Here is a 25,913-nt window from a genome sequence, read left to right on the forward strand (position 1 = left end):
CAACCCAAACCATTCTGTGATTCTATTAGTCTATTTCTAGCTACACAAAATCAGGCATCTAGACTGCATCAGAAGCATATCCCTGATGAACATGAATACATCATTTCTGTAAGCCAAAGACTTACTCAGCTATCCATGAAGCTCATCACTGTGGTTCCTATACTATATGCTCAGGCTGATACGTTTGTATTTGTTATGCACCTCTCAACACTCAATAACAGCATTAAATGGATGTTATATTCAGGATACATATCCAGGGTAAAACTGTGTTAAGAGTTTCAGCCTTTTCTCATTATAGCCATTTCACAACTCCAAAAAACTGGATGCTGAACCTCCCTGGTTTCCCATATCAAGCACACAGAAAAGATATCCTTCAAAGTACTTCACCATAGCATCTTTTAGTCTAATACCCAAATGTTCTAATCTGTTCTTCTACAGAGCCTGTTCTTCTACATCTATTCTTCATATAATGTGGAGCTTGAAATTGCCTCTTTTCACACCATTACACAAGATAAACAAAATAAACTCCCTGCCTACAATGTTCATTACTTGGAAGCCAAGTCAACAATTCAGGACCCTCCTCGGCAACTGCTAAGTGGACATTATTATTTCTTCACATCTAAGATCACAAAAAGCTACACCTTGGAGGTTTTCACAACTACAATGCATCTACCATGCGCCTTTGGTTTCCCAAGGTACAATTTCTAGTACTGTTAATAGCAAGGCTCACACACGGCTGATACACAAGGTAACATGCCCTCTCCCTGACCAAAGAGGGAACAACAAAAGTGGTCTAGATCGTATTGCACTCAGTAAAAGCCAAGAACATTACCACATCGCTCTAGTTCAACTGTTGTTTTTTAAATTTTACGTTTTTTAATTTTATGAGAAACACGATTACTCAAATCCTTTACAAAAGTGGCCATCAACTCTTTTTAAAAACAATCCAGGAAAAGGAAGTCTGACTGTCTGAGAAAGGCTGATTTGTAGTCTTCACATATTTTACAACTCTGCTGCTGAACCATTTCTGCTGATTACTCTTGCCTTCCTCCCCTTTTGTTCACCAGTTTGATGTGCAAGACTTTGCTACCTGACAGTGTTATTTTACTGTGTATTTGTCAGGTGGGAACAGATACATTTACATTTTAAATTCAAACCTTTAAAGCTACTTTGCATACAGTTTAACAGCAGAGTTGCAGGGAAGAACTACTGCACCAATCAGCCAACATCCACTCACTCGTCCATTGAAGCCTATCAAATATCAAAAGCCATGCCAACTGCTGAATTGTATTCCATGTACCTTCACTGCTTTCAGCGTTCCTCATACAGGTTTATTATAAAACAGTGTTAAATGTGCCCAGCAGGCTAAGCTATCTCTTCTCCTTGCATGACAAGCAGAAGCTCAGCTACCCAGTCTCAGCACAAAGGTGGAAGATTATCTGCAGGACTATGAATGAGGAGGGACCTTAGATTTGGGGGAATGGAATCCCTCCTGTTTCCTCCAGGAGGTATTGTCATATTTTGAAAACAGCAAGCAGACCTTTATGGTGTTTCCAGGCCTTTAACAGTAGCTTTGCCCATACTGCAGTTTGATCTACCCTTAAGACATTGACTTGTTCACTTACCCTGCCACCTGCACTCTGCTTCATTCACTTCAGTTTTCCAGGAAGAAGCAGCATCCTCCTTCTCCTCATTATCACCAGAGGTTCTGCACTCATTCCTCTCCATAGTTTCCACTTTCACATCATGTTTCATGTCCCATATGTCACTTTGTTTATCAGAGCTCTTCCCATCTTGTTCAGCTGTGCTATTTGATAGTCCTTCAAACAAACACTAGTATCGTTAGTGTCCAATACTGTGGCTTTTTTTACGCAAGTGATAAAGCTCAACTAGACAAAACCAAACCCTAAAGAACACAATACAACAATTTACTTTGACATAGGTGTTATCATTAAACACTCATGAACCATAATGTTCCAGATACCAATGCACATGGACAGACATAGCACTGTAACTTGCTCTAAAGTGATGTTACGTCTTTGACGGCCTCTGCTTTAAAGATAAATTTTTATACATATTACAACAGATACACTGCTCTTTTTATGGTACAAGAAGGCAAGTCTGAAGTATTCCCAGGATATTTTTCTGACAGCAAATTCATCCCTGAGACTTTGGAAATAACTACATAGGATTCAACATATAGATTTGAAATGACTTCCCTGTTTTTGGAAGCCAAGAATGCCCTTATTATTAACTCAATCTTTTCCATTGATTTTTATTTTATTTCTCTGGGCTACTGTGTAGTACCAGACTGTGGCAATAAAGGAAGATACCTTTTCTCTGATCTAGTCCTTGGGTCACCTGTAATCCCAGCACGTTCAAGCAAGCTAAAGGACTATTGCTCGAAACACACACTGAACACAGAACCACATGGAGGGGTTTTGGTGGCTGCTTCTGAGGAGTCAGCAGTAAAAAGGAACATGCACACAGCTTTTAAGGTAGACTTGGAGAGAATTAAAGAGAAGCAGGGCAGTACAATCTACACAAACTCCTCTGCTACCAGAGGTCCCAGAAAAGAGACTGATTTTAGGGAAAATAAATGGCCTTCCCTAGCAGGCTTCGCTAGACCTGCATGACACTTCAGCTCCTACTGTAGAAGAAAGTAAGGATGGTCAAACTCAATTCAACTGTTGCAAGAACATCATCTTCACTGTTACCATGTTTCATTCCGGCATTGGACTTTGTTGTGCCAGGGTGGAAATGCATCCCTCCAAAAGCAGAGTATCCGTATGAAGGGTAACTGAACCCTAAAGAAAGGAAAAAAAGATTAAGAATAAATAGAATCACACCTTAAAGCAATGAAAACACCATCTGGAAGAATACTGAACCTAAAGAACTGAAATTTTGTTTCCTATATACCTTCTGCTTTGTTCCATCCAATTAAAATAAATTTTCCAGACTGAAGGTGAACTCTCTCCCACCCCTTCAAAAATCCAAAGAAATTACAGAATCACACAGAATCACAGAATGTTAGAGATTGGAAGGGACCTCGAAAGATCATCTAGTCCAATCCCCCTGCCGGAGCAGGACACCTAGATCAGATCACACAAGAACGCGTCCAGGCGGGCTTTGAATGTCTCCAGAGAAGGAGACTCCACACCCTTTCTGGGCAGCCTGTTCCAGTGCTCTGTCACCCTCACTGTAAAGAAGTTTTTCCTCATACTCAAGCGGAACCTCCTATGTTCCAGCTTGAACCCATTGCCCCTTGTCCTATCACTAGATGTCACAGAGAAGAGCCTGGCTCCATCCTCCTGCACTCACCCTTCACGTATTTATAAACATTAATTAGGTCACCCCTCAGTCTCCTCTTTTCCAGGCTAAAGAGACCCAGCTCCCTCAGCCTTTCCTCATAAGGGAGATGCTCCATTCCCTTCATCATCTTTGTGGCTCTGCGCTGGACTCTCTCCAGCAGTTCCCTGTCCCTCTTGAACTGAGGGGCCCAGAACTGGACACAATATTCCAGATGCGGTCTCACCAGGGCAGATTCTAGATGGTTGGTTAGTGACACCCTCTATCTCACCATCCGTAAGACCACACAAATGTATTATCACTAGTATGCTTCATCTAAGACTCAACTAAGGCTTCAGAAGCTACCTCCATGCTTTTGAATCTTTGTGATCACAACATATTTGTATTGTGGTGTTATGCTATAGGTGTGCTGTTAGCAAAGCATGTAAGAATCTGAACACTGCTGCTCTGTCCCCTGCTCTAAAAAAAAAAAAAAAGGTTACAATGATCCTGTAGTTCAGATGACATCTGCTGATCTACAGGTTTTTAATTCTCCGCTGCAAGAATCAAAGCAATGTTCTTCTGGTCCTGCATCTCATATATGGTCTGGCTTCAACAGATAGAGCACAGCAGGAAGTTTACTACGTAGTATCTCAAATTTTTTAGTAGTTCTTTGCACTAACAGGGTTAATTTGACACATTCCACTCCTAGTCCCAGAAATAATTAAGAATCTGTTTAATTTTAAGCACCCAAGATGGTACTTAGCTGAGCCATCTCACTGCTTTCAAGGCCCTAGGAAACACCAAAGCTAAGGTATGATGGATTCCTGATTCAGACTCCCTCAACTGGAAAGGTGTTATCTGTGACTTAAAGCTTCGAGAAAAAAAAAAAAAAGTCACCAGGAGCCTTACATCCAAGTAGGAAGGCAAAGCAGCTGATTATGAAATAGTCAGAAAACAAGGAGATGCTTGACTGAAATGAGTAACCCTCCTACAAAGACAGAAGGGTCCGGTTGTCTTATCTACCTAGATGAAGAGGAAATCCTCATCACATTTTAAAGATCAGAATAAACATCTATCCTGCTCTCCAAGTAGAACCCCTTCCCCTCTTCACCCCAAACTGCTGCCTTACCAGAGCCAGCACCGCCACCTCCCCCTCCATACATGCCACCGCCTCCTGTGCCACTGCCTCCACCATAGGCATCAGAGAAGTTTGGCATGAGCTTCTGTCGTTTCCTTTGCACTTCTTCTTTATCTGGGTTAGAAGGAATAGATGGGAACAAAGTCACTTGTTGGTGGCCATGCACAGAACAGGATGCACATACAGAAAAATCATTACTAAAGTTTACTAGTTTATAAAGGAAAATGCAGAGTGCTGTAGAAGAGCAACTCTCTTCCGGCTCCAACAACTGTGTAACGTGGCAGTGAGAATTCCTGGGAGAAACAAGCTAGTGCCAGCTCCCCAGCCAGACTATCAGCAGCGCTCAGGCTGCACAGTCTCTTCAGTTATGTCGGGTGCCTTTTTGCTCAGAGCAGAGTTGTCTTAGGAGGCTCAGTTTCCTTCAGAAGCGTCTCATGTACTTAGAGCCCTGGAAATCAGTGGTCCTAAAATTCTTCTACGTCTAAGCCAAGTCATAAACCAGCACAAAGTGCCCCAAACCACAAACTTGTTCAAGAAAATTTGCCTTTGGGAAATGTAAGCACCAGACTCTTCTACTAAGGAAATCTACCTCAGAAATGGATCCTTATCAAAGGGTCAGCAAATCACAAAGTACTTTGATTTCCAACAGTGCAGAGTGCCTGCAGTGCCCTTTGAACTTTTTTGTTTAAGGGTAAGGATGGCAAGAAATGCTGAAAACAACATTTGCTTGAAATGATTTACTGAAATTATCAGAAAAGCCACCAGAACAAAGATAGCTTATTCTTAGGTTGGACATAATACTCTCAAACCATGCTGAGCAGCAGTAGAAAAAAAAAAAAGCCTAAATATTTTATAGTGTAGTACTAAAGCACCTTTCCCTGGAAAGCAAAACACAAAGACATAAAATAAGTACCCCAATGACGAGGGAAAGTGAAAATGTTATGACAAGAGCTACAAAAATAGAGATACAGACATTACAGGGGTTAAAATCCAGTAGAACTGTTGAGGAAAGAATAAAATATTCTTCCTTCATTAAACAATCTAGTAGCTTTCAACAGCCATGTGACAAAAAGAAATTTCATGCACAGGCATATCAGTCAGCGCATCAAATGAGGTTGCTGAATACACGAAACAGTATACCAAAAAATACAAGTGCATTGTTTCCAGGCATACATGATCTGTAAGTATGTATGCATGCATGCACCAAGCATACTCACACTGACGAGGAGAGAAAACTCTAGAAAGCAATCTAGTCAGAGAAAAAAAAAAAAACAAAAAAAATCCACATGTGTGTCTAAGTTTGTGTGAACACTTGCGACGAGGGAAAAAATCTGTCCCTAAATGGTAATAGGGGTTGCAAAATGCATATAACAGTACTGAATTAATTTTGCTCCATTAAGAGGCAAATAAAAGAGGTTTGCTTCAAATCTGGCAACTTTGCTCTGCAGTCGCACACTTCTCTTTCCATAAAACTTGGGCAAGAGATTCCTGAAATCATTACTGATAAAAAGTCCTCTAGCAACTCTCAAAGTTCTTGTGAACGCATGCTCTCTGCTATTTTGTTATAATAGGGGTCAAGTGGATTCACTTGGACATCAACCACCACCCCTCTTTCCTCAGCTGTCCTTTGTCCATTACCACTGATGCACACAGATTTTCTGAAGTTTGACAGGGTATTGATTAGGCTTTGCTAGTGTAACCTGCAGGCAGGTAAACCGTTAAGCAGAAAAATTATTGTCTTAGCACAATGAAATACCAATTCTGACTTGGGTCCCAAGGCGTGTCCATATCATTAACGTTGGTGATATTTAAAACCACGACTGCTGCTGCCATTCACATCAAGCCCTTCAGACGTAGTCTTTAAAGGGCATACATCTGCCAGTGAAACTTCTTTTCACTAACAACTTAGGAAGCAGGTCTGATGCTATTCTACTACTGCTAAGTGACTAACATTTTAACACAAGAGACTGAAACAGCACTTTCCCTGCTTTCACAAGAAGTGTGATTTAACTAGTACAGGCAACTGGAAAATTCAAAAACATCAGTGAAGTTGTGAGGCATAATGGTAAAAGGAGAGAACTGCAAAATGTGTGCTTTTTCCACCAGATACCAACCAGTCTTTGGTTTAAGGTTTCACCTGAAAGTACTGACAGTAAAAAGTCCTCAGATATTTTTCAGAAACCCAGAGGAAGAGAGTGCCATCTACTGCATGGACAGGCACGTGTGCATATAGGAAACCTGCAGGGAGGAAGCCTCACTAGGAAAATACTCATGGATTTACTGCCTACCAGTCCAACAAAAAACCTACAAACCCATTACAGAGCTACATTTTTCATATTAGCTCTGCACAAAACAAGGAGGCAAATATCCTATTTTCTAAACATAACAACTACAAAGAAAAGATCCCTCATCCAACACATCTTGTCTTATTAAAAACATGCCTAGGGAAAACAGGTTTAATGAATTACCTTTGATTTCCGGATAGTAGAGAAAAGGCTTTGGTTCACTTGTTTCTAGATCAGACTTCCGACGCAGTTGTACAAATACAGATGCTGGCTTTGTGATATTGACATCTCGATACTTGGGTGTTTTGAACACAATAGCAAACTGTGAAGGAAACAATGATAAGCACATTATCATAGAACATGGGTTTTGACAACTTTGCTTTTCCATTTGTGTTATTTTGTAGTTCGTTCACAGACTGGGGGGCAAAAATTCTCAGCAAAAGGCTGCTACAACAATAAACTTCCATTTTAGTTTTCGGTTGCACTTTTGATTTGAAGTCCTAAAGCCTTTTGGGAAAGACAGAACTGCCATGCAAATTATCACCACATCACATATGTTAGCACTGCATTGTTTGTCCCCTCATCATTTCTATTCTGTGGCTTTCTCAGTGTCATCACAGGAGCTCTGAGACCTTTTTACATATCCTATCCCAATTTACACTGGTGCATATTAAAGCCAAGGGATCTATCTCCCAATTTCCTTGCACTGAATTCCTAACCTGCCAATGTACATCTTTAAAGAACAGCTAAGATTCTATCATTATTAGGAAGTAACCAAGAAAAGAAGAGGTTAGTATGGGATACAGATGCTTTCACCTAATTTACTAATTGCAATGTAATCCTTGTTTAAGATGAGAAAATAAATGACAAATACTCTGTTTACTTACTTGTCTATGTACATCTGTAGGAGAAAAGTCTCCAAAGCCTTCCCACATACCTCCATTCTCATCCTCTTCATAGAAACGTATTTGAATATCATCTGCAAAGAGCAAAAGAAACACTCTCTGGGATGTTTGTGAATTTGTTTAACCTTTGGCTAAGTTCATTCCAGATAAAAATCAACACTTTTTTTTTTTTGGCTGGATGATAATATTACATGAATAATACATGAATTCTATTTATCAATTTTATTAAAGCAATATAAATAACCCATTTTTACATTAATTTTAGATCAGCGTAATTCTAATGACTTCGCTGAAGTTGCTCTCTATTTACTGGGCTGTAAAAGGAGAACTGGGTTCACTACCGCTTCCTATTCTAGGGTTATAAAACATTCCAGAGGAGTATTTGGAACAAACACGTAGGGAGGGGAGAACTTGAAGCGTGAAATGTAGAAACCACCCTTTCTCCTCGAACAGTTTCAGTTCAAAAAACTGTAGCAAAACCTGAAGTGCCACAGTTCAAGTTCCACTTGCTGCTGGCAGGGTGCCACTTTGGAGCTGCAGCTCAGAGAGACGGCAAGGGTGTGAGCAAGCGGCACGCCAGCAGTGATCCCTCAGCCCCCAAACACAGCACAGAAACATGAGATTTGGCTTCTGCTCCGTTCTCTTTGTATTTATTTATTTTTAGGAGAAGCTGGGAAATACCACACTAGCATATTCCTTTCCCAGCACACCCGGTGAGAAAGAAAACTAGAAAAAGCCTATTCTGTCTTAGGGTGACTGACACAGGACCGGCTTTTCGAGCAGACAGACTGCTTCCTCTGACCCACCACCTGCCAGTCTTAAGACTGTGAGCCATCACTTCCAGTCCTGCTGTCCTGCATGCTCAAGTTCCTTCAGGCAGGAGGTTTCTGAGAGCAATGAGGTCAGGGGAAACCCCTATCCGGCTCGGGGGAAACCCCACCTCAGGGCTTCCACTGAGTCAGACATTTATTTATTTTGTGCCTAAGAGTTTTTATTTATTTTGTGCATAAGAGTTATGTTCCATCTCAGTCCTTCAGATAGCAGAGGGTATATGTACTGCTGAAGGAAAACAGTTTTTTCAAAGCCCCTAAGAGCCCCCAAAGCTCTCTCTTCTAAATGGTAGAAGAACATTTGCAAGAAAGAGCAGTGGAAAAGGACAGCCTGTGTTAACAGAAAACGTCAGTGTGATTTTAACAACATGTGCAGGGACTGATTCCAAACAGGTGAGAACAGAGCACCTGCTCCACCACAGGAGATCCCGGCGTTATTTATAGCTGAAAAATGCAAAGGATTTCCCTTTCACACATTTTTTTTTCTTTTTAGTTCAGCTCAAATACTACAACCAACCACATTAACTATTATCTTGCTATCCAAAACTAAAGTATCCAAATCCACACTGCCCAATCCTGACACATTCATAGCCATGAGCAGAGATTACCAAAAGGAATCTGTGACCAGGATCTGTTTACACTGAATACTCTCTACCATTAGCATATATATAAAAACGAAGTTACTAGCAGCAGCGCTGAACACGTTCAGCTCTCATCGGTGGTCAACAGAGAACGCTCATACTTACTCTTTATAATCAGGAACTTAACAATTCATCAGAAGCTTCAGAATAATTCAGAACAGGTAACAGTTAATGGAGTCAAACATCACCCAGGACCCACCACCCACAAAAAAACCCCAAACATGGGTAAGGGCAGAAATTTGCAAAGAACAAAGATGATCACATGGTCTCTGTGGAGGCAACACAAGCTGAATTTGCTCTGCAATAGACTATTTTGATTTATCCCTCTTCTGGCCTGACTTCAGAAAGGCTGAGTGCTTACCCATCCTGCTGTGCTATCAGAGCAGGAGAATACTACGGCAGCACAGGAGGTTTCACGGGTGCTCCAGATGAACACCCTGGCGTGCCCTGCGATACTCGGGACTCTTACCTTTCTGAACCTTGTCACAGAGAAGGTAAATCTCTTCCCCTCCTGTTACACACCCTGCTGTTCTGTCCATTCTTACGATTTTTAAGTTGGAGGCATTGGGAGCTTCTATTGAAAGGAAAGATTAAAAAAACGCTTACCTTCATAACAGTTTTAGATTTAAAAAAAAAAAAAAAAGCACAACACACAGAAATGCAATAGAAAGACAAGCCTCCAATACAACCTACCTAAATTTGTCTATGTTTTTTTAAACATGAATAAATCAACAGTTTTTCATCTGAAAGGCATAATCTTGCATCCTCTAAGCTTTGACTGAACTAAAATAAGGCTCCAACCATTCCAACACAATTACTGCACTGGCAAAGTAGCACAGCAGTGAACTGTATCCAGTACTCTGCACTAGTACTACCTTTATGATAAGAGCACATTACAAGAGAACATAATTTTCTCTTCCCTGCTTTCTTGACAGCGTGACACTCGTGAGAGCTGTTCCCTGTATCTCACTATTTCAATGCAATATGTAATGGTTTGCTTTACACTGTGCCTTACTTGAAAACATTGTCAGTCCTTGGCCAACACACCAGACTATAATCAAAAAGCCGACCTCCACAGTTCTTAGTAGAGGCATCAATGGATACCTCTTGGTCCTCAAGACAGAACTATCACCTGATAAGTAAAAGCAGCTGTGATAAGACAGTTATGCTACCACAAGTTGTGTCTGCTCTGTGGAAGAGGCTTGAATTGTGCCAATGAAGAGCATTAGAAAAAAACAAAACCCAAGAAAAATGTCTTGGAACTAACAACCAAGAATTCACCCTGAGAGCTCAGAAACTAGTAACTGACTTCTATGTAGCAAATTAAAACAGCAGAAACATGCATACAAGATTTCCCCTTGATTCGTCTCCTTAGTTGGAGTCAAAATTTTGATGGCCAGATTCAAATAACTTCAATTGGTTTTTATATGTATGGCTTGATACATGATCTACCTCTCTCTTGTTGCTTTGCCCTCCTCCTCCTCCTTTACAAATACTCTCTATCGTTATGTAGGTGTGAGGGCAATGAAAACAAATGGAATCTGTAATGTTTCTAATGAGAATCAAGATTCCTTAAAGACACTGCTTGGTAAATCACCTCAGCCTCTAGATGAAGAGACTGTTTCTGGCCCAGAAAATGCAGGTCATGTGTGCCACAAGAACAGCAGATACCACATTTTTTCACTCAGTGAATAATATAGGCCAAATGGCTGTGCTACACCACTACATTCCCCAATTAATAGCAAGCGACAGACTATATTCGAACAGCTGCATTCAATACCTTTTCACCTAGATTTTGTCCTTAAAAAGTAATGATACAGACACGACTTGCACAAATTTAAAAAATGGTACTTTTTCAGAGTCGTTACAAAACGACTATCGGGAACGTGGTCATCCACAGCTAGAGGGAGGAAAATTCAGGCAGCAAGGGTTCAGGTGAGATAAGTAACTATAATCAAAAAGTACAAGGGAAACCATGAAGTGAAAGGATTCACTTAGAAAAAAGACAAATAGAGGGACGTAACAGAAGTATAAAAAATACTGACAGGTCTGAATGAAATGGATTGAGAACTCTGGTTGTGTTAGTCTTACAAAACCAGGACAAGCAGATGGCCAGCAAAACTGAAAGGCATCAAATTCTCAAGGGGACTGAAGCAAAGTAACTTTTTCCTCATATCTTGTGTGTCAAGGCTTTATCATAGAAAGCAACTGAAAACTCCACAAAATTCAAGCACTTTTTACGAATATAACAAGAATTTACAAAATCCTCATAATAAAAGTGGTGGGATTAAACATGCTAAAAGCAAAAGTAAATCTTCTTTTTGGCTTACATCACCATCTATTAAATACCAGAATTATACCGTGTGTACTTGGATAGACACAGGGACAATTATCCATGGACTTGTTTTGGATCAAATAACAAGCAAGCAGCAGGGCTAGATGAGTCTACCTATAGCAATATCTACGTATCAGTTTTGTACGTACAAAAGCTTGTCCCTTATTAAAAGAATAATTAAAGCCAAATATACTTACTGCTGTCATATATTGCATCTGATATAACAGGATCAAGTTTCCGTGTGAAACTACCATTACTGTCAGGGAGAAAGGCTGTAAACATAAGACGCACCACGCTGAGATCCATTTCTTTAGTCTGCTGTACTGCTGCCTGACGAATAATTTCTCTTTCTCGTTCTGGAACCGATAAGTAGACAGATGAATTAACACAAGGGGTAGGGGATCCCTAACAAAACACAGAGAGCATTTTCCAAACATTACTATCAAAAGGCACCAACAGCGAGGAAATGTTTTCCTTTTCATTTAATTGCAAATGTTTGAAGCAGAGAGGAGCAGCTATACACAATATACTGCATTCATCTTGCAGTTTGTGCCTCAGGTGTTATTTAAGATAAGGTATATAATTAAGAGACATATAGAAAAATACTATTTTCTGCTGTCAATTTATAAGGGCTGAGCAAAGGACAACGAGCACCACTAAGGCCATTTGCATGGTATTAAGGTGATAAAGAGAAGGCTGGCTTCTCTATACAGTGCCTACAAGCAACATAGACCATGAGTTTTACAGGGATATATGTGAAATGAAGCTGAATGAAACAGTTATTCTTAAAAGAAGGTTCCCAAGTTACTTAAGGATATCATGTCTTGCAGCAATAATGCAAAATGAAACTATCAGCTTATTAAACAGGACAGGAGCAATGAAATACAGGTGCAGAGATGGGTACAGGCAGCTATGGAAGGAAGTTGCTCCATTCTTATGGGCATGTTGACAGCAAACTCTTTCTTTCAGATTCCCTAAAACACAGCAACAACACATCACCTCTTGAAGGCTGTTTTCCAACGCAAGGCCTTTTTCTGGCTAAGAATCTGTTTTCAGAAGCTAAACCTATTTTTAGTAAAAGACCTATTAAAACCAGGCCATCGCTTCTACATACCAGTTAGCTGTCTGTCTCCACATCCTTCCGCCTGCAGGTAGCCAAGTTCAGGATGCACCAGGAGTCCCGGGTTGTATCCTTTTTTGCAAGCATCTATCATGCGTGCTTCCAGAGTTTCAAACACTTTCTTCTTTGTGACATGAAGTATTCCAAGATTTGCAAACCTGTCCAATTTTAATCAAGGGAAATATTTTCTTAATGCTTTATGCCAAACCTGCAGCAGGCAGACTCTCTTACCAGAGGCCGCTACACAACTGAAGTCAACGGAAGGACTCTATAGGCTTACTTAGGTGCTATTAATTCTCGAGGGCAAATTTTCCAGCAAGAAAAGTTCAGCCAAGCTTAAATATGTACCATTATATGGCAGCAATCGCATGGGATTTTCCCATGGCGTAAGTAGTGATCTGTTAGGTTTCAGACTTGTAAGTCTGTGGAAACACCTTACAAAACATTTGAAAATCTGGTTGTCACACTTTCTTTGCTCTGTTTCAGCAAGGACATTAGTATTTAATTCTACATGGCTGTTATGCAGAGCAACTGCTCAGAATAAGCTCCATCCATTCAAAATGACTGAAGAGCATGCTAAGAAGTTAAAAACAGCACAACGTTTTCCAAAGGAATTGTTTTAAGCAAGGCTCTGGACATTCAGCAAAACACTTCAGGTATCTATTTGAATGAAAACTTCCATAATACAAGATCTGCTTTTGTAAAAATCTCCTGGCACATTTAAAAATCAATTAGATCTGGAAGTAGGAAAACAAGACAATAACTCAGTCTTCATGTGGGTCAACTGAGGATAGGAAAGCTGTTTCTAAACATCTGATGAAAAACAAGACAGGTTAGGAAATGAGCCAAACTTTTCAAGATGAAAAGGAGAATTTCAAATAAAGCTATTTAAATTGTTGTGCTTGGTAAAGTTAGTGCACTGGGCTTGGACATCAAAAGTTACAGTTTAAAAGAATCTCTCTCTCCCAACCTTCTCAGCTTTTTAAACTTCATCTTCTTCACCAACAAAGACATTCTTGAGATCACAGAACTAAAACTCACAGCCAGCATGAAACCTGATCTAAGCCTGAAAACACAGACAGGAGCCTCAGCTCCATTTACTGATATAAACAATTATTCTTTTAAATTAAACAAGAACAGACCAACTACAATTTCACTATAATCTTACTGCTTTAAACTTTAAAAGTTTGACTCATTTAGTATTTTCATGTTTATACATGTCTTGCATTAATTTCAAATTTACTAACCCTATTTTCTTAATGCTTTTCTCTTTGCTATATTCCTATTGGCAGATTTCAGTAAAAAGAAAATATCAATCAAAATGGTAACAAAAGCTTTTCTTCAGTAATTTTACAGTCCCTTCTCTTTGATGAAAACCACTTACATTGTAAAGAATGAGCTTACAACACAAATTTGGACGGTGCACCAAGAGAGTGCAACTCTACCAACTCTAAGATAAAATGATTTGCTTAAACCTGTTTAGCCTGCTTAGGGCAAATTCTACAAAGGTAAACAGAAATCCCATTTATTTTTCTAGTTAAGATACAAACAAAACACAGATCAGAGCGTAAAGACCAGTGCTCCGCTTAGCTGCCTCTTAGCAGTATTTCTGTATTGCTTCTTACAGTGTTTCTACCTGATTCTCTCTCCCTTAGCCCAGTTTTACAAATGAGTCGACAGACTTACCCTACAACCATATCTTTAGGTCCTGCATTAACCGTGCATACTCCGTCTTCACAAAATTTACCCACCAAGCTGTGAGCATGTAAGTGGACGTACTTCCCATTAGTAACTAACTGGACAATTACTTTTGCAGGTCCAACATAATTGCAGATCTGTAAATAAATATAAAAAGATGTGAGGTGGGGTGTTTGCTTGGTTTTTGGTGGTTTTGGGTTTGTTTTTTTTAATGGAACAAGTAATGATTCCAGTTAAGTATTTTCTGTCAGCTAAGTACAGTCAAACTTACATATGATAAATGTGTATGCATTTCCTCACAAAATATAAATGGCAAACTAACTGTATCAGATCATCACAAAGAAAAGCCAACACTTTTTTTTTTTGTAACTAAACCTGACATGCAAATGGCAGGATTAGCGACCACAGAAGTTAAGAAATAAAACAAAGCTGAAGATAAGTAATCTTCAGTTTCCCAAATCATGAATCTCACTTTTACATTCTGGCCAGTTACTCCACGTTGCTCTCCTTAAATTTCAATTAGTACATTTAATTCAGAATAAACATTGTTACATGTTAAGAAGCACACAGAAAATGTACGAATTTAACAAAAACCCCTGCATTATTTTGCCCTATTTGAAACACTTTAAAAATTATTTTTAAATATTATGATTGTTTTAAAACATTTTTGGCCTCATTACAATGATTCTTCAGGTAGAGATTTTAAAGTGAATTAATTCTATATTCATAAGTATTTTCTCAGTTCAGTATACTACATCAACACATATCACCCAGTCCAGTAAATCTTTCCCTGAAGCGTACATGAGGATATATGCTAAATCCCCACCTAAGATTTTGCAGAACTGGAACTGTGATAAACGGGATGCCTTAGTATAGCCAACTCTGAAAGACTACGAAACCTTTTTTCCTGTTATCGTTTCTAAATCCCATACATTTTTTTTTAATAGCTTTTAAATTAGTGATGTCAAGTAATGCCTCAAAACAAACCTAAAATTACTAATAACTTACTGTGTTGGTAACTTCTTCACTTTACATATATTATTTAAAACTTTATTTTCCTTCCTCACAAGTAATACTCTTCAAGTCAGTTTTCAGTTATGCACCACTTTCAAATTACGCTGAATATAAAATTACCCCACTTTTCAAAAAGCAAACATTACCTTCTCTTCCAATTCACTTAATTAACCCTTTTATCAATGTTGGGTTTTTTCCCTCCTCCTCCAATTTTTCTTCTAATTTGCCTTGGGCAAAGTTCTTTGTATTACAGCAGCTTATAGATGTAATCAACCAAGGTATTAAAGGATCACGATAAACAACGTGATGAATCAGTGATGAACTAAATACTTAAGGTTATATTGTTGATAAAATGCTGATAACCAGGGATTGCCACAATTTCACCACATTACTAAGTCCTGCTAGCTTCCTTCACTCCAGTTAATCCTTTTCTTGAACCCATTCCATTACAGCCGAAACACTCATACGTACGTGTGCCCTCCCTCTCTTCATATGCACTGCTAAAAGCAAAAAAAAAAAAAACCCCAAAATCGGAACGATTAAAAAGTTGTTCCAGTAAGAACAGGTGTGCAAAAGTCCTCTCATTGCTCACTGCCTGCCAGTTAACTGCATAATACTGTATTAATGTGCATTTTACAAGCGGCAGTTTCTAAAATACAAAACATGGGGTACTCATGCTTCCTCCTGTTTCCAAATTGTAATCCCTCCTGGATTGAAACAATACAGAGATGCAGAATAATCATTGCTTCACTATTTCCACCATTTACCAGCAGTGAGAAAATGCAGGGATCCCTATGTAACTTTCTCAAAGTATTCTGGAAAAAAAAAAAAAAAAAAAAAAAAAAGATGGTGTTTGGTGCTACATGTCACCACCATGACTACAATTACCTTTTCAAGAGGGAAGCTTTTTAAAAATTATTTCATTTTATCCCTTACTAAACAAGCCTTTCCCTGGTACGAGGTTCCCAGCATATCTATAACGTTCTGTTCATTATGAGTAACCCCCATGTTCTAGTATCACATCAGAAAAGTTCAAGACAATCCTTCATCAGCTGTAGAAACCACAGTGAAACTGTAGGTAGGACTGCTGCATGTCAAGGACTTTCCAGCCCCTGAAAGCAGAACATAGAACTGCAGCGGTAACCAGATTACAATCTCCCCCTGTTACTCAGCTCAGCATGATCTTTGTAGTCTCTCTCAGGGGAAAAAACAAAAGAGTTCTGAAAACGTAATAACTTATGTAGGTCATAAGGCAAGAACACAAAGACTGTTTTCGTCATCCAGCCCGATGTCCTGTGCCACAAAGGCTACAGAATGTCCCTGAACTGTTTCCTACCTATATTTCTTATAGACAGACATTCCTCCTTGATTTTGAGACATCCAGGTTATCTTGGTGCCCAAGCAAAATAGCCTCAGTGGTTAAACATCCTTATGTACCATAAATTAAGTATGAAATAATTTTCCAGTGTCCTTGAATCACTGACACCACAATTTCAGAATAACTCAATTTATTCTGCCACTAAGACATGCATACAATTATTACCTCTTACATAAGAACTTAAAAAACATTGTCTAAGGTGTTAAAAGGTAGACGGTGTATTAGGGAACATCTACAGAAACCTAAGGATTATGGTATTGACACAAAAATAAAAGCCTGAGAGAGGGGTAGCATGTGGGTGCTGTACTGCTCAAAATCAGAGCTGTGATCGGAAAAAAATAGCTACTGAACTTCAAATTAAAGATAGGGGAGAAAAACGAAAATGAGGAGTTCCTGGGAAGAGTATGGCTGTAATACTTGATTACATCCTGTACTGAAGCAGCATTCAATTGATCTAATCTGATAAAGTTAAAATGCTGCAGGCTCGCATTTATCTGCTGTTTCTGTTTCAGAGAGATTTGTCTGAGAGATTAAAAGGACCCTGTGAACCTGAAACTGAGTCAATTTCAAAACAAGAGTTGAAAGTTTTTTCAGTTATTTCACATCCTCCTGTGATCCAGACCCCAGCCAATTTTTTATAGTTTCTGAAACTTCACAAAAACTTTGTAAGAATGTTCTCCTATTTCAAAGATATTTTTTTTCCAGTTACTCTTACAAGCAAGAAGTGAAACCAACTGGTCAACAACCAAAAGCAAATGATGGAAACAACCATGTCAAACCTATAAAGCCAGCAACTACAAAACCACCTATTTCTCTTTCTAAACACTTTGTTACAGCAACTATAGTCCCATACCTGCCAAACCTTCAGAGTGTGACCAGTGCTGACCTCAATACCTGCATACAAAGTGCGGCACAGATGAGGCACCACTCATTGTTTATCAATGGTATGTTTTCACAGAGCAGCATCTTTTTTTTTTCCCAGTTGCTAGTTTAAGACAAAACATTTCATATGTGGTACAAATCATTTAGGCAACTGAATTCTTTCTTAGAGGTCTTAAGAAGAAGCAATGTAAAGTAATTTAAACCAATGGGAGCCAAAGATCTTCTGATCCTCTGAATATGAGGTCACTCTCATGCCAAAAATACAGAGGCAGGTGCTCTGCTTCAGGAGCCCAACTAAAGGGACTCGGTGCCCCACATTCAGCCAAATTACCATAACAGGAAAAAGCACAAATCTCACCAAATTTAGCTTTGTCTGAATTTGGTTCAGTACAGGTTTTTAAGAGGGGTAAAGCCTTAAAACAAAAAGTCTGCTTATTCTTGTCTCCTGTTCATTCCTTAACTCAGCTGTTAAATTATTTTTTAAGTTGTAATTAGCGATTTATCACTCTACAATTTAATTCCTATGGGTGGAAAAAAGCAAATATGCCACTCCTTTCTTCACCAAGGAGGCTCATCAACAAAGTAACTTGACTGATTTTCCATAAATTCCCCTCCTGAACATCAAGTATGTGGTGAAATCCCCAATTCCAATAAGAACTCTTATCTCCAAATTGAGGCATCATTTAGGATAGCCCCAGGACGTGACTGGATGGGCAGTTCTCCTGTTTGGGTGCCTGGGTTCAGGGCTGAGTAACTGGTATGCACCTTCGATCCGCAAGCTGAACTGCATAATGTCCAAACTCATCAGCAGAGAGATGGTGCTCGCTAGCTCAGGCACATCTCTGCACGATCGGATACTCAGGCTCTGGGCTGGAGCTGCTTTACCTCGAGCTCAGAGCAGATAGGCAACTTGAGTTTGCAGCCACCCACGTAGATTTGCCCCCAAGGAGCTGAAAATTCAGGACACTTCCTTCACACCATTATTTTCAGCAAATTCTTTTCACACCCAAAACTGGATCAAGTACTTAAGTGAATAAAACATGAATATGCCTACACTAACGTTAGTATGCAAGATCAGGACACACACAGTAAACATGTAAGAAGGCCAGCAGAAATTTTCCGTGCAAGTTCTTACAGTTTTTCAAATACATAAAACCAAGCAAATTATGAATAAAAAAATTTAGATAGTTAAATAAGCTGTTGATAATATTAGACAATTCAGTTTTATTCTTTCTTCTTATACTATTGATTTTTTTTTCCCCCCCTGGACAAAAAGCTAACGATGAATAAGTTGCTCAGGAGCTTTGTTTTCAACTGTTCTAGATAGTAAAATTTTCCAGTGTTGTGCTATTTACACTAAGCAGACGAAACTTAAATTGAAATGAAGAACTTTAGGTAGCTTCCTACTATAATCATGGAACTTTTTAAGAAATGCTAACTTCATCATAATCATTATCTACAACTTCTCTGCTCTCCATAACTACATGCAAAGTTATACAAAATCCTCTGAAAAGTAAGATGTTTTGTAGATGACATTAGGACTACTGTTAGCAAAGACAGGGTTAAACAAAGGAATATAATTCCATAAACCATAAAGATTAATTAATCCCATTTTTAATATTATAGAAAAACACTGCTGTTATCTCAGCGCCATTTGTCATGAGTGTGCTGTTTAAGCAAGAGGTTTTAAATCAATTCCACCTTGCTGGCCAGGGCAGATTTGTCTTAAGTGTAAAGACTGGCATCACAGAACTGCTATGCTAAGTTCTGACCCACGCCACCACCTAATATACCATACAGGAGGTGGGTAAATATGATTAACTACCAAAACATCCTGACAGAGACATAGCAAAGTCCTCAGCACTCCAGCCTTTAAATGAAAGATGCATCTTGACATGTTCCAGCTCAGTTACAAGTTAGAGACTGGGTGCAGGAAAAATAACAGGGTGAAGTTGAACAGCAAGAGGTCATATCAGACAAATGTGTCTTCTTTTGGCCTTCAATCTACAATCTTACAAAAAGAGAGCAGGGAAACTGCAATGCTTTTTTTGTGCACTGAAGATGCCTATTTTCAGGACATCCCATGGTAGCTACTGGTAAATCACATCAGCTTTCTGTGCAGACTTGGCCAAGCAGAAGAGACATCCCAATGTGAGCTGCACTGACCACACCATGGACAAGGTTTAAAGATCTGTCACAAAATCTCCTTTTTACAGTAAAGCCAAAGCTCACGGTAGTGTCCTTTCACAGCACTGGGATCAACTAATGGAGGTTTTCTGGTGAAAGCCTTGGCAGAAGAATTGAAAAAAAACCCAACAACCAAACAAAAAACCCCAAACAAAAAACCACCCCAAAACAACCCAACAGTAATCTTCAATTGTGCTCACCTCAGTTATGACAAGGTGAGCACCCTTTGACAAAACACAATAGAGACTTACAGGAAAAGGTGTGAAACACTTCTGTCTTTACTGGCACCACTTGAATCAAGAACAGGCACTAACAAGCAATGGCCCTGAGGAATGTACTTGTTGTGTTCCCTTGCCAGCCCTCTCCCGGCAGGTGTTGCCATGTGGGGATTTGTATTAGGAAAAAACCCAGATGCACACAGTAGGACAAGAGGGAGGGAGGGGAGAGACACACGTGTATACATGGAAGCTTTAGATGAAATTAAAATCTGATTATCAATGAAAACAGAAGGTTTGATGGAAAGCCAAAGAACATTTCGCTTTCTAGTTTACTCACAGAGAAATTAAATTTCCTGGATAACTCCTCATTGCGTATCTCCTTGTCATGCTATTGTGCAACCCATCAGACCTTTATAAAGTATCATTTGTATTATTGTCAATACAGATTGGATTGGAATCCAAAAATCTGGCACAATCAAAGCAAATTATTTTATATCTGAACATACCAGTGAAATTTCACTCATTGATTCATCATTATAATCACAACAGGAGGGGGAAAAGCAAGTAGATCCTTTGCCTGGGCTGGTAATTCTTCATAGGAATTTTGTAAGGCCACATCAAATCAGCTTTCCCAGCCTCTTCTCAGTTCGCTAGACTAACACCCTAGGCTACCTCAGCCAATGCCTATTATTTTCCATTGAGTCATGCTCATACTGACTTATTATGGAGATGCAACTGTTCCAAACTCCAGCCCTTCTCAAGAACTGCAGAAGAACTACACGTGTGCTGCAGGGAAATCTGAGGAGTCACACACACCAAAAGGCTGACTGCTTGCCACTCTTCCCTACCTTTCTCTCCCCATATAGAGTAAGAGAGAACACCAGAATCAAAATACATTAATCCTGCTCCCCATTAGAGCAATAGTTCAAAGAGATAATGTAATACCAAGACGAAGACTGTCATTAAGTTAAAAAAATACTGAAGAGACAGTTTATCTTTTCCCCACTTCCACGGAAGAAGAATTTGCTGCAAAAACCATAGACAAAGACAGCTCTTCTCTGATCCTAGAATGATTATGATCTTCATATTGTGCGAGCACAGAATGTTTCTTTGATTAACATCCTTGAATTTTTTCCAGGGAAAAAAAGCCCCCAAAAATGTTCAGCCAACACCTGAACATAATGCTGCTCCTATTAAAATGAGAAGTTTTCTGTTGACTTAATTCCTTTAAAGTCCTAAAGAAGTAAGTATCCTAGAGATATTGAATAAGGAGTAACATGAACAGAAAAAGAAGGAAAAATCGGTAAATAGCATCTTAGAGTGAATGGACCAGACTCATGCTTTGCAGTAAGCTGGAAGCAGAGTAATTGAGCAGCTCAGGCCTTGCTTTATGCTGAAACTGCACCTTAAGGAACTGTCCTATTACTCTGCACAAGGGCAGTGAGGTGGTAGGGGCAGGAAAGCTTACTGCTCAACTGCTGGCAAATTAATCCGGTGCCAAAGTAACTCCGCAAATCTGAAGACAACTTCCTTTTCAAAATCAATTACATTTTGAAAATTGGGATTGAAATGCAGTCAGTCTTCAGTAATTTCATACAAATTTATGTTGATATGCAGTAAGGTCCTATACACACGCATATGAAACTTGCTTTCAGTTTGCAAAATTAATGATTTATGGACTTACTTTGACCTGAGGGTATGATTTTTTGTTCTTTTCACTAGAAGCACCAGGAAGTCCACCATGTGAAGGCCCTTCGCATACGTATCGGAAACGAAACCCCCTCTGTGGAAATAAAGGAAAAGAAACTTGAAAGCTGTTTAGAAACAAAACAACAACAAAAAATAGCGTGCGCACAGACACAAGACTTACTCAAAGAGCACACAAACAGAAAAGTTACAACTGTTCATCCCTGACGTGCTGTCTGAGTGCTGGTTAACAAAGCACCACCGAACTGTAACCCTGGAGAAACTGTTCTATTCTCACTCTTACACACAGCAGCAACCCCAATTTTTTCTTCCAGTAAGTGAAAACTTTTTGAAGTAGAGATATATTTATACTCTCAAAACCAGATTAAAAAAAAAAAAAAAAAAAAGAGAGAGAATGCAAGAGCAGATACTCTCACCTATGACTGCTCCTAGGTAGAGAGAATTGAAGCCAACAATAATCAAGGAAGCCCAAAACATCATGAAGAAAAGAAGAGGGATGAAATAGAAATGCTTCTTCCTTCTGGGAAGAGCAGGTGAAAGCTGTACCTCCAAGCCACGTCCACAAACAGCACAAAAGCTTCAGGAGACTTTGAATAGCTGGGTTTTCATCTCAGCTACATAACTATCAGGGAACTGCAGGATATTAGTAACCACTTTAGAGTCAGCTGCCCATTTATTCTGTTTTTATTTATAGGAAATAACATCCCCTTTACAGGGTCATCTATAAGCACAAAAGATGCAACTCTTAAGTCAATGAGTTCAGTAACTCTAACTCTACTTAACTATATTATTTCATGTGGCCCCCAAACTTTGCATGCTTTCACATCTACTCCCCAGTTCTGCAATTTTTGGCAAAATTGCTGTCTTACATAGAGCTCCCACTGTCTGTCCAAACAGCACCAGGTAGTGTTGTATCTTTGTCAAGAATCATTCAGCTTCTTTCGAATAGTAGACAACTTTGAATTCAAAGTCTGAATTAGCTGACAGTGAACAACAGTTCAAAAAGTACTCTGTAATCATTAGCTTCAACACCTATCTCACTAAAGCCTCTTCAGTTTAAGAACTTGTTTCCCAGGCAAATGTAAAGATACTGATGAGACAACATAATTCATCCTTAAGCACATATTTGCCTTCCTACAGTGAACTGAGTAACTGAGTATATTGCAAATGAAGTGCCCAGCTATGATGAGCTCGACCTCAAGTTGACCAAAAGGCAAAGCAACCTCTACAGTCGTGACACATGAGACACCCCAGCCTCCTCCTCTCTGCCTTTGCTCCAACAGATCCAGCAGTCATCTGTGTGCCTCCCCAGCCTATGGGCCTTGCTATCCTAGCTATGCTTTCACACACACAGCCTTACTCCCCCCAGCTGTCTCTGATCCAAAAGTGATCACAAGCACAGCACTCTGCTGATGGATCACCCTGTTATAAACCGTCGCCCAGCTTGCGACATGGGTGCTCCACTATAGGAGCTGCTTGCTGAGAAGCCATGCATGGAAACAATGGTTTCTCCTTAGGAACTGCACACTGTAGGCTGCACCATGCAAAGCACAGGCTGATTTGGGATGAACTAAAACAACAAGGAAGAGGCAGTGTATTCTTCCAAGAGTCCACAGTACACTGCTGTTTCACCTGTGGCCATGAAGTGTCCCTATTCCTGGATGGATGCTCAAGCACAGAAATGTCTTTGGCGTTTGGATGAAACAAATGCTCTCTACCACCTCCTACCAGGAAGACTGGATTGAGGCATGTTTCTGCAGAAGACCAAGCAGAGGATGGGACAGCTTTTAGTCACCCTCCTCCCCTATCTAAACACTCCATAAGGTAGGATTTTATGCAACGGATTGGGAGAGACAGGAAAGGGGCCTCCATATTGTAACAGCTTCAGGAGGAATACCTGTAAATGGCTGATGCCACCAGCTAAAGGGGAACAAGACCCTGACATACTTCAGAGTGATCTTCCCCCTGGAATTGCTTTGTACATGAGTTGCATGAAAACTAACCAGGGCATTGGGATGACTTTCATACTGACAAAGGAGCATAAATGAGTGTTTGCTACAGAGTCACAAAAAAAAGTTACATTCAAGCATTTATCTTCATTTTTCTTGGGCTACTCAAAACAGCTAACTGTGACAAAGAGAATCTCAAAGGACAACAGAATTTCTTTATGATGACAAAACACAAATCAAAAGTTCCTGTAACTTGGGAACAGAATGAAATGTTTTTTTCTTTCATATGTTTCAAGAAACATGAAACAAATTCTAAAAATCTTCAATGTTTGGTCTAATAATTTACATTTCAAATACTGGGTTATTGCAAGATTCACTTCTAAGATGAAGAGTCGACACTTAGCATGATTTTTTTTGGGGGGGGGTCTTATGACACTTCCAGAGAGACACAAAGATGAGAACAGAACAAAACAGGAAACACTTTAACTACAAAAGTGAGAGGAAAAACTGTTCATGGTTAAGTGTCACATTTGTTGTAAGATTTCAACCTCTTCAATACTCTCTTTTTTTTTTTTTTTTCCTCACCTTCAGTCACAATTTTATTAAAAGCTGAATATAATGACATAGCTACCTTAAAGATTTTCAAAATGTAGTAGGGTTCTTACCTGTTTTGGCTGTTCTATGATTTGAAGATATGGTCCATCTGCTAACATAAAATAAAGAAAAGTCATAATAGAAATTATATTTCTATTACTATGACATATAGGTTGCAGGGGTAAAATTTATGTCCTTGAATGTCTTGAGATAAAATTTGTGAAAGCACCCAGGCATCTTCAGAACTTAACATTTAATAAATCGTCACTTGGCATTTCGTTATTTCCAATGTTCCCTAAGACCAGCGGAGTAAGAAGGAAAGGATTAACTCAAAAAAGTTAGTTTTAGCTCCCTAAAAGGAGCAACTCAGGAAGAAGGAACAGGATCCTCCCCTTGCCACTGACAGGCAGCCTGGCCTTCCTGAGCTAAGGTTAACTTTTGTATTTAAACCCCTTGGGCTCTAAAGACTATACTTACAAGCTTTTGGCCCTAGGGCTTCCTATGGAATAGGTGCTTTTCAAAGTGTAGAGACAGCCAATGGGAAGCTCTGAGGTATGGGAATATAAGAGGAATTTAAGCTGTTTCAACATGCCCTAACAGTCAGAACTTCTTTTAAAAAAACCCCTGGGATTGAGGAGACTAAATGGTTTACATTCTTTTAATAATTCTAGACACACTTTTAAATATACTGTTCTGCTGTGCCTCTAAAAACACTGAACACGCTCTGACTCCATCTGCAGACTCTATAATGAGATCTGATGTCAATACATAGGACTATGTTCTACTAAAATTCTATTTGTGTCTTTCAAAGAAGGCTCCCTTAAATAACTTTCAGTCTTGCACTACTCCCTGAACAATGGCTAAATTCACACCATAAACCTCCTTCAAAATTCACCAGTTTAAAGAGCCTTTGAGTAGGCCCTAAATCCAATGAGAACTCGGTGCCACCAGAGTTAAGAATTCACCACCTGAACAAAGCTTAGCTCCAACTCTGATTGTTTAGATTCTTTACCTCAAGAAGGAAATCTCTCTCAATCGATGGCTGTGAAATAACTCCTCAAATGCAAGCCACTCCCCAGTCTGAAAATGATAGTTCCAAGAGGTATGATTTCTCCCCTGCCTCTGGCTAAGCAAAGAAGATTTGGATTTAAATTGTTGCCAAAAGAGAACCCGAATTATGGTTTCACTGTGAATACCTACACAATGTTTTGCCAGCCATATGCCTGTTGGAATTAATGCATCATCACTTACACTCTACTAAAGGTATTAATGCTAACGAACAAGGCAAGCTCCCTGGGACACACGAAACCTCCAAAGCAGACAAGCCAGAGCTCCGTGGCAGAGCCTGCCAGCACGTAAAGCATACTATGCCCTGCCAGCATCCAAAGAATCTACTAATCTGGATTATGTATCTCTCAACAAAGCTTGCCACAACTTGCCACATTCCTTTGCCATCGGTGGCGACAGGGCACATCCGTGCTGAATTTTGGCTACTGTTACGCAATTAGTATCTTTCTGCTGACGAACCTTACACAGGAAGCGTTACAGCAAAGCTCTATGAGCGTTACAACAAAACTTTTACAAACTACTGGTGTATAGTAATAATACATTGGATATGTGATCAATATTATACATATTAGATATATTGTGAGGTTGGGAGGTTCATCTAGAGGTCAGCTGTGGTTCAGGGCCTCACTGCTCAGGCCCTAGTGTTTCACTTACAAAGATCATTTATTTCCCA

At 39.5% G+C, this 25,913-nt stretch overlaps 1 protein-coding gene across 1 annotated transcript in view; it reads right to left on the bottom strand.

The window, feature by feature from the left end:
- Nucleotides 1-1,625: 1,625 nt before the first annotated feature.
- LOC104470440 (nuclear factor NF-kappa-B p105 subunit) overlaps nucleotides 1,626-25,913 on the bottom strand; it is a gene marked incomplete at its 3' end in the record, with an annotated part of 31,670 nt that continues 7,382 nt past the window's right edge. The window contains exons 3-13 of the mRNA XM_010085368.1: nucleotides 24,244-24,284; nucleotides 21,607-21,705; nucleotides 14,232-14,380; nucleotides 12,540-12,703; nucleotides 11,623-11,781; nucleotides 9,560-9,664; nucleotides 7,602-7,693; nucleotides 6,898-7,036; nucleotides 4,421-4,543; nucleotides 2,712-2,807; nucleotides 1,626-1,820 (exon numbers count right to left, since the gene is read on the bottom strand). Coding sequence (XP_010083670.1) covers nucleotides 1,626-1,820; nucleotides 2,712-2,807; nucleotides 4,421-4,543; nucleotides 6,898-7,036; nucleotides 7,602-7,693; nucleotides 9,560-9,664; nucleotides 11,623-11,781; nucleotides 12,540-12,703; nucleotides 14,232-14,380; nucleotides 21,607-21,705; nucleotides 24,244-24,284 — 1,362 coding nt within the window. The remainder of the gene's footprint in view (nucleotides 1,821-2,711; nucleotides 2,808-4,420; nucleotides 4,544-6,897; nucleotides 7,037-7,601; nucleotides 7,694-9,559; nucleotides 9,665-11,622; nucleotides 11,782-12,539; nucleotides 12,704-14,231; nucleotides 14,381-21,606; nucleotides 21,706-24,243; nucleotides 24,285-25,913) is intronic.

This window comes from Pterocles gutturalis, unplaced genomic scaffold, assembly GCF_000699245.1.
Source record: "Pterocles gutturalis isolate BGI_N339 unplaced genomic scaffold, ASM69924v1 scaffold52785, whole genome shotgun sequence".
In the NCBI taxonomy this organism is placed as follows: domain Eukaryota; kingdom Metazoa; phylum Chordata; class Aves; order Pterocliformes; family Pteroclidae; genus Pterocles; species Pterocles gutturalis.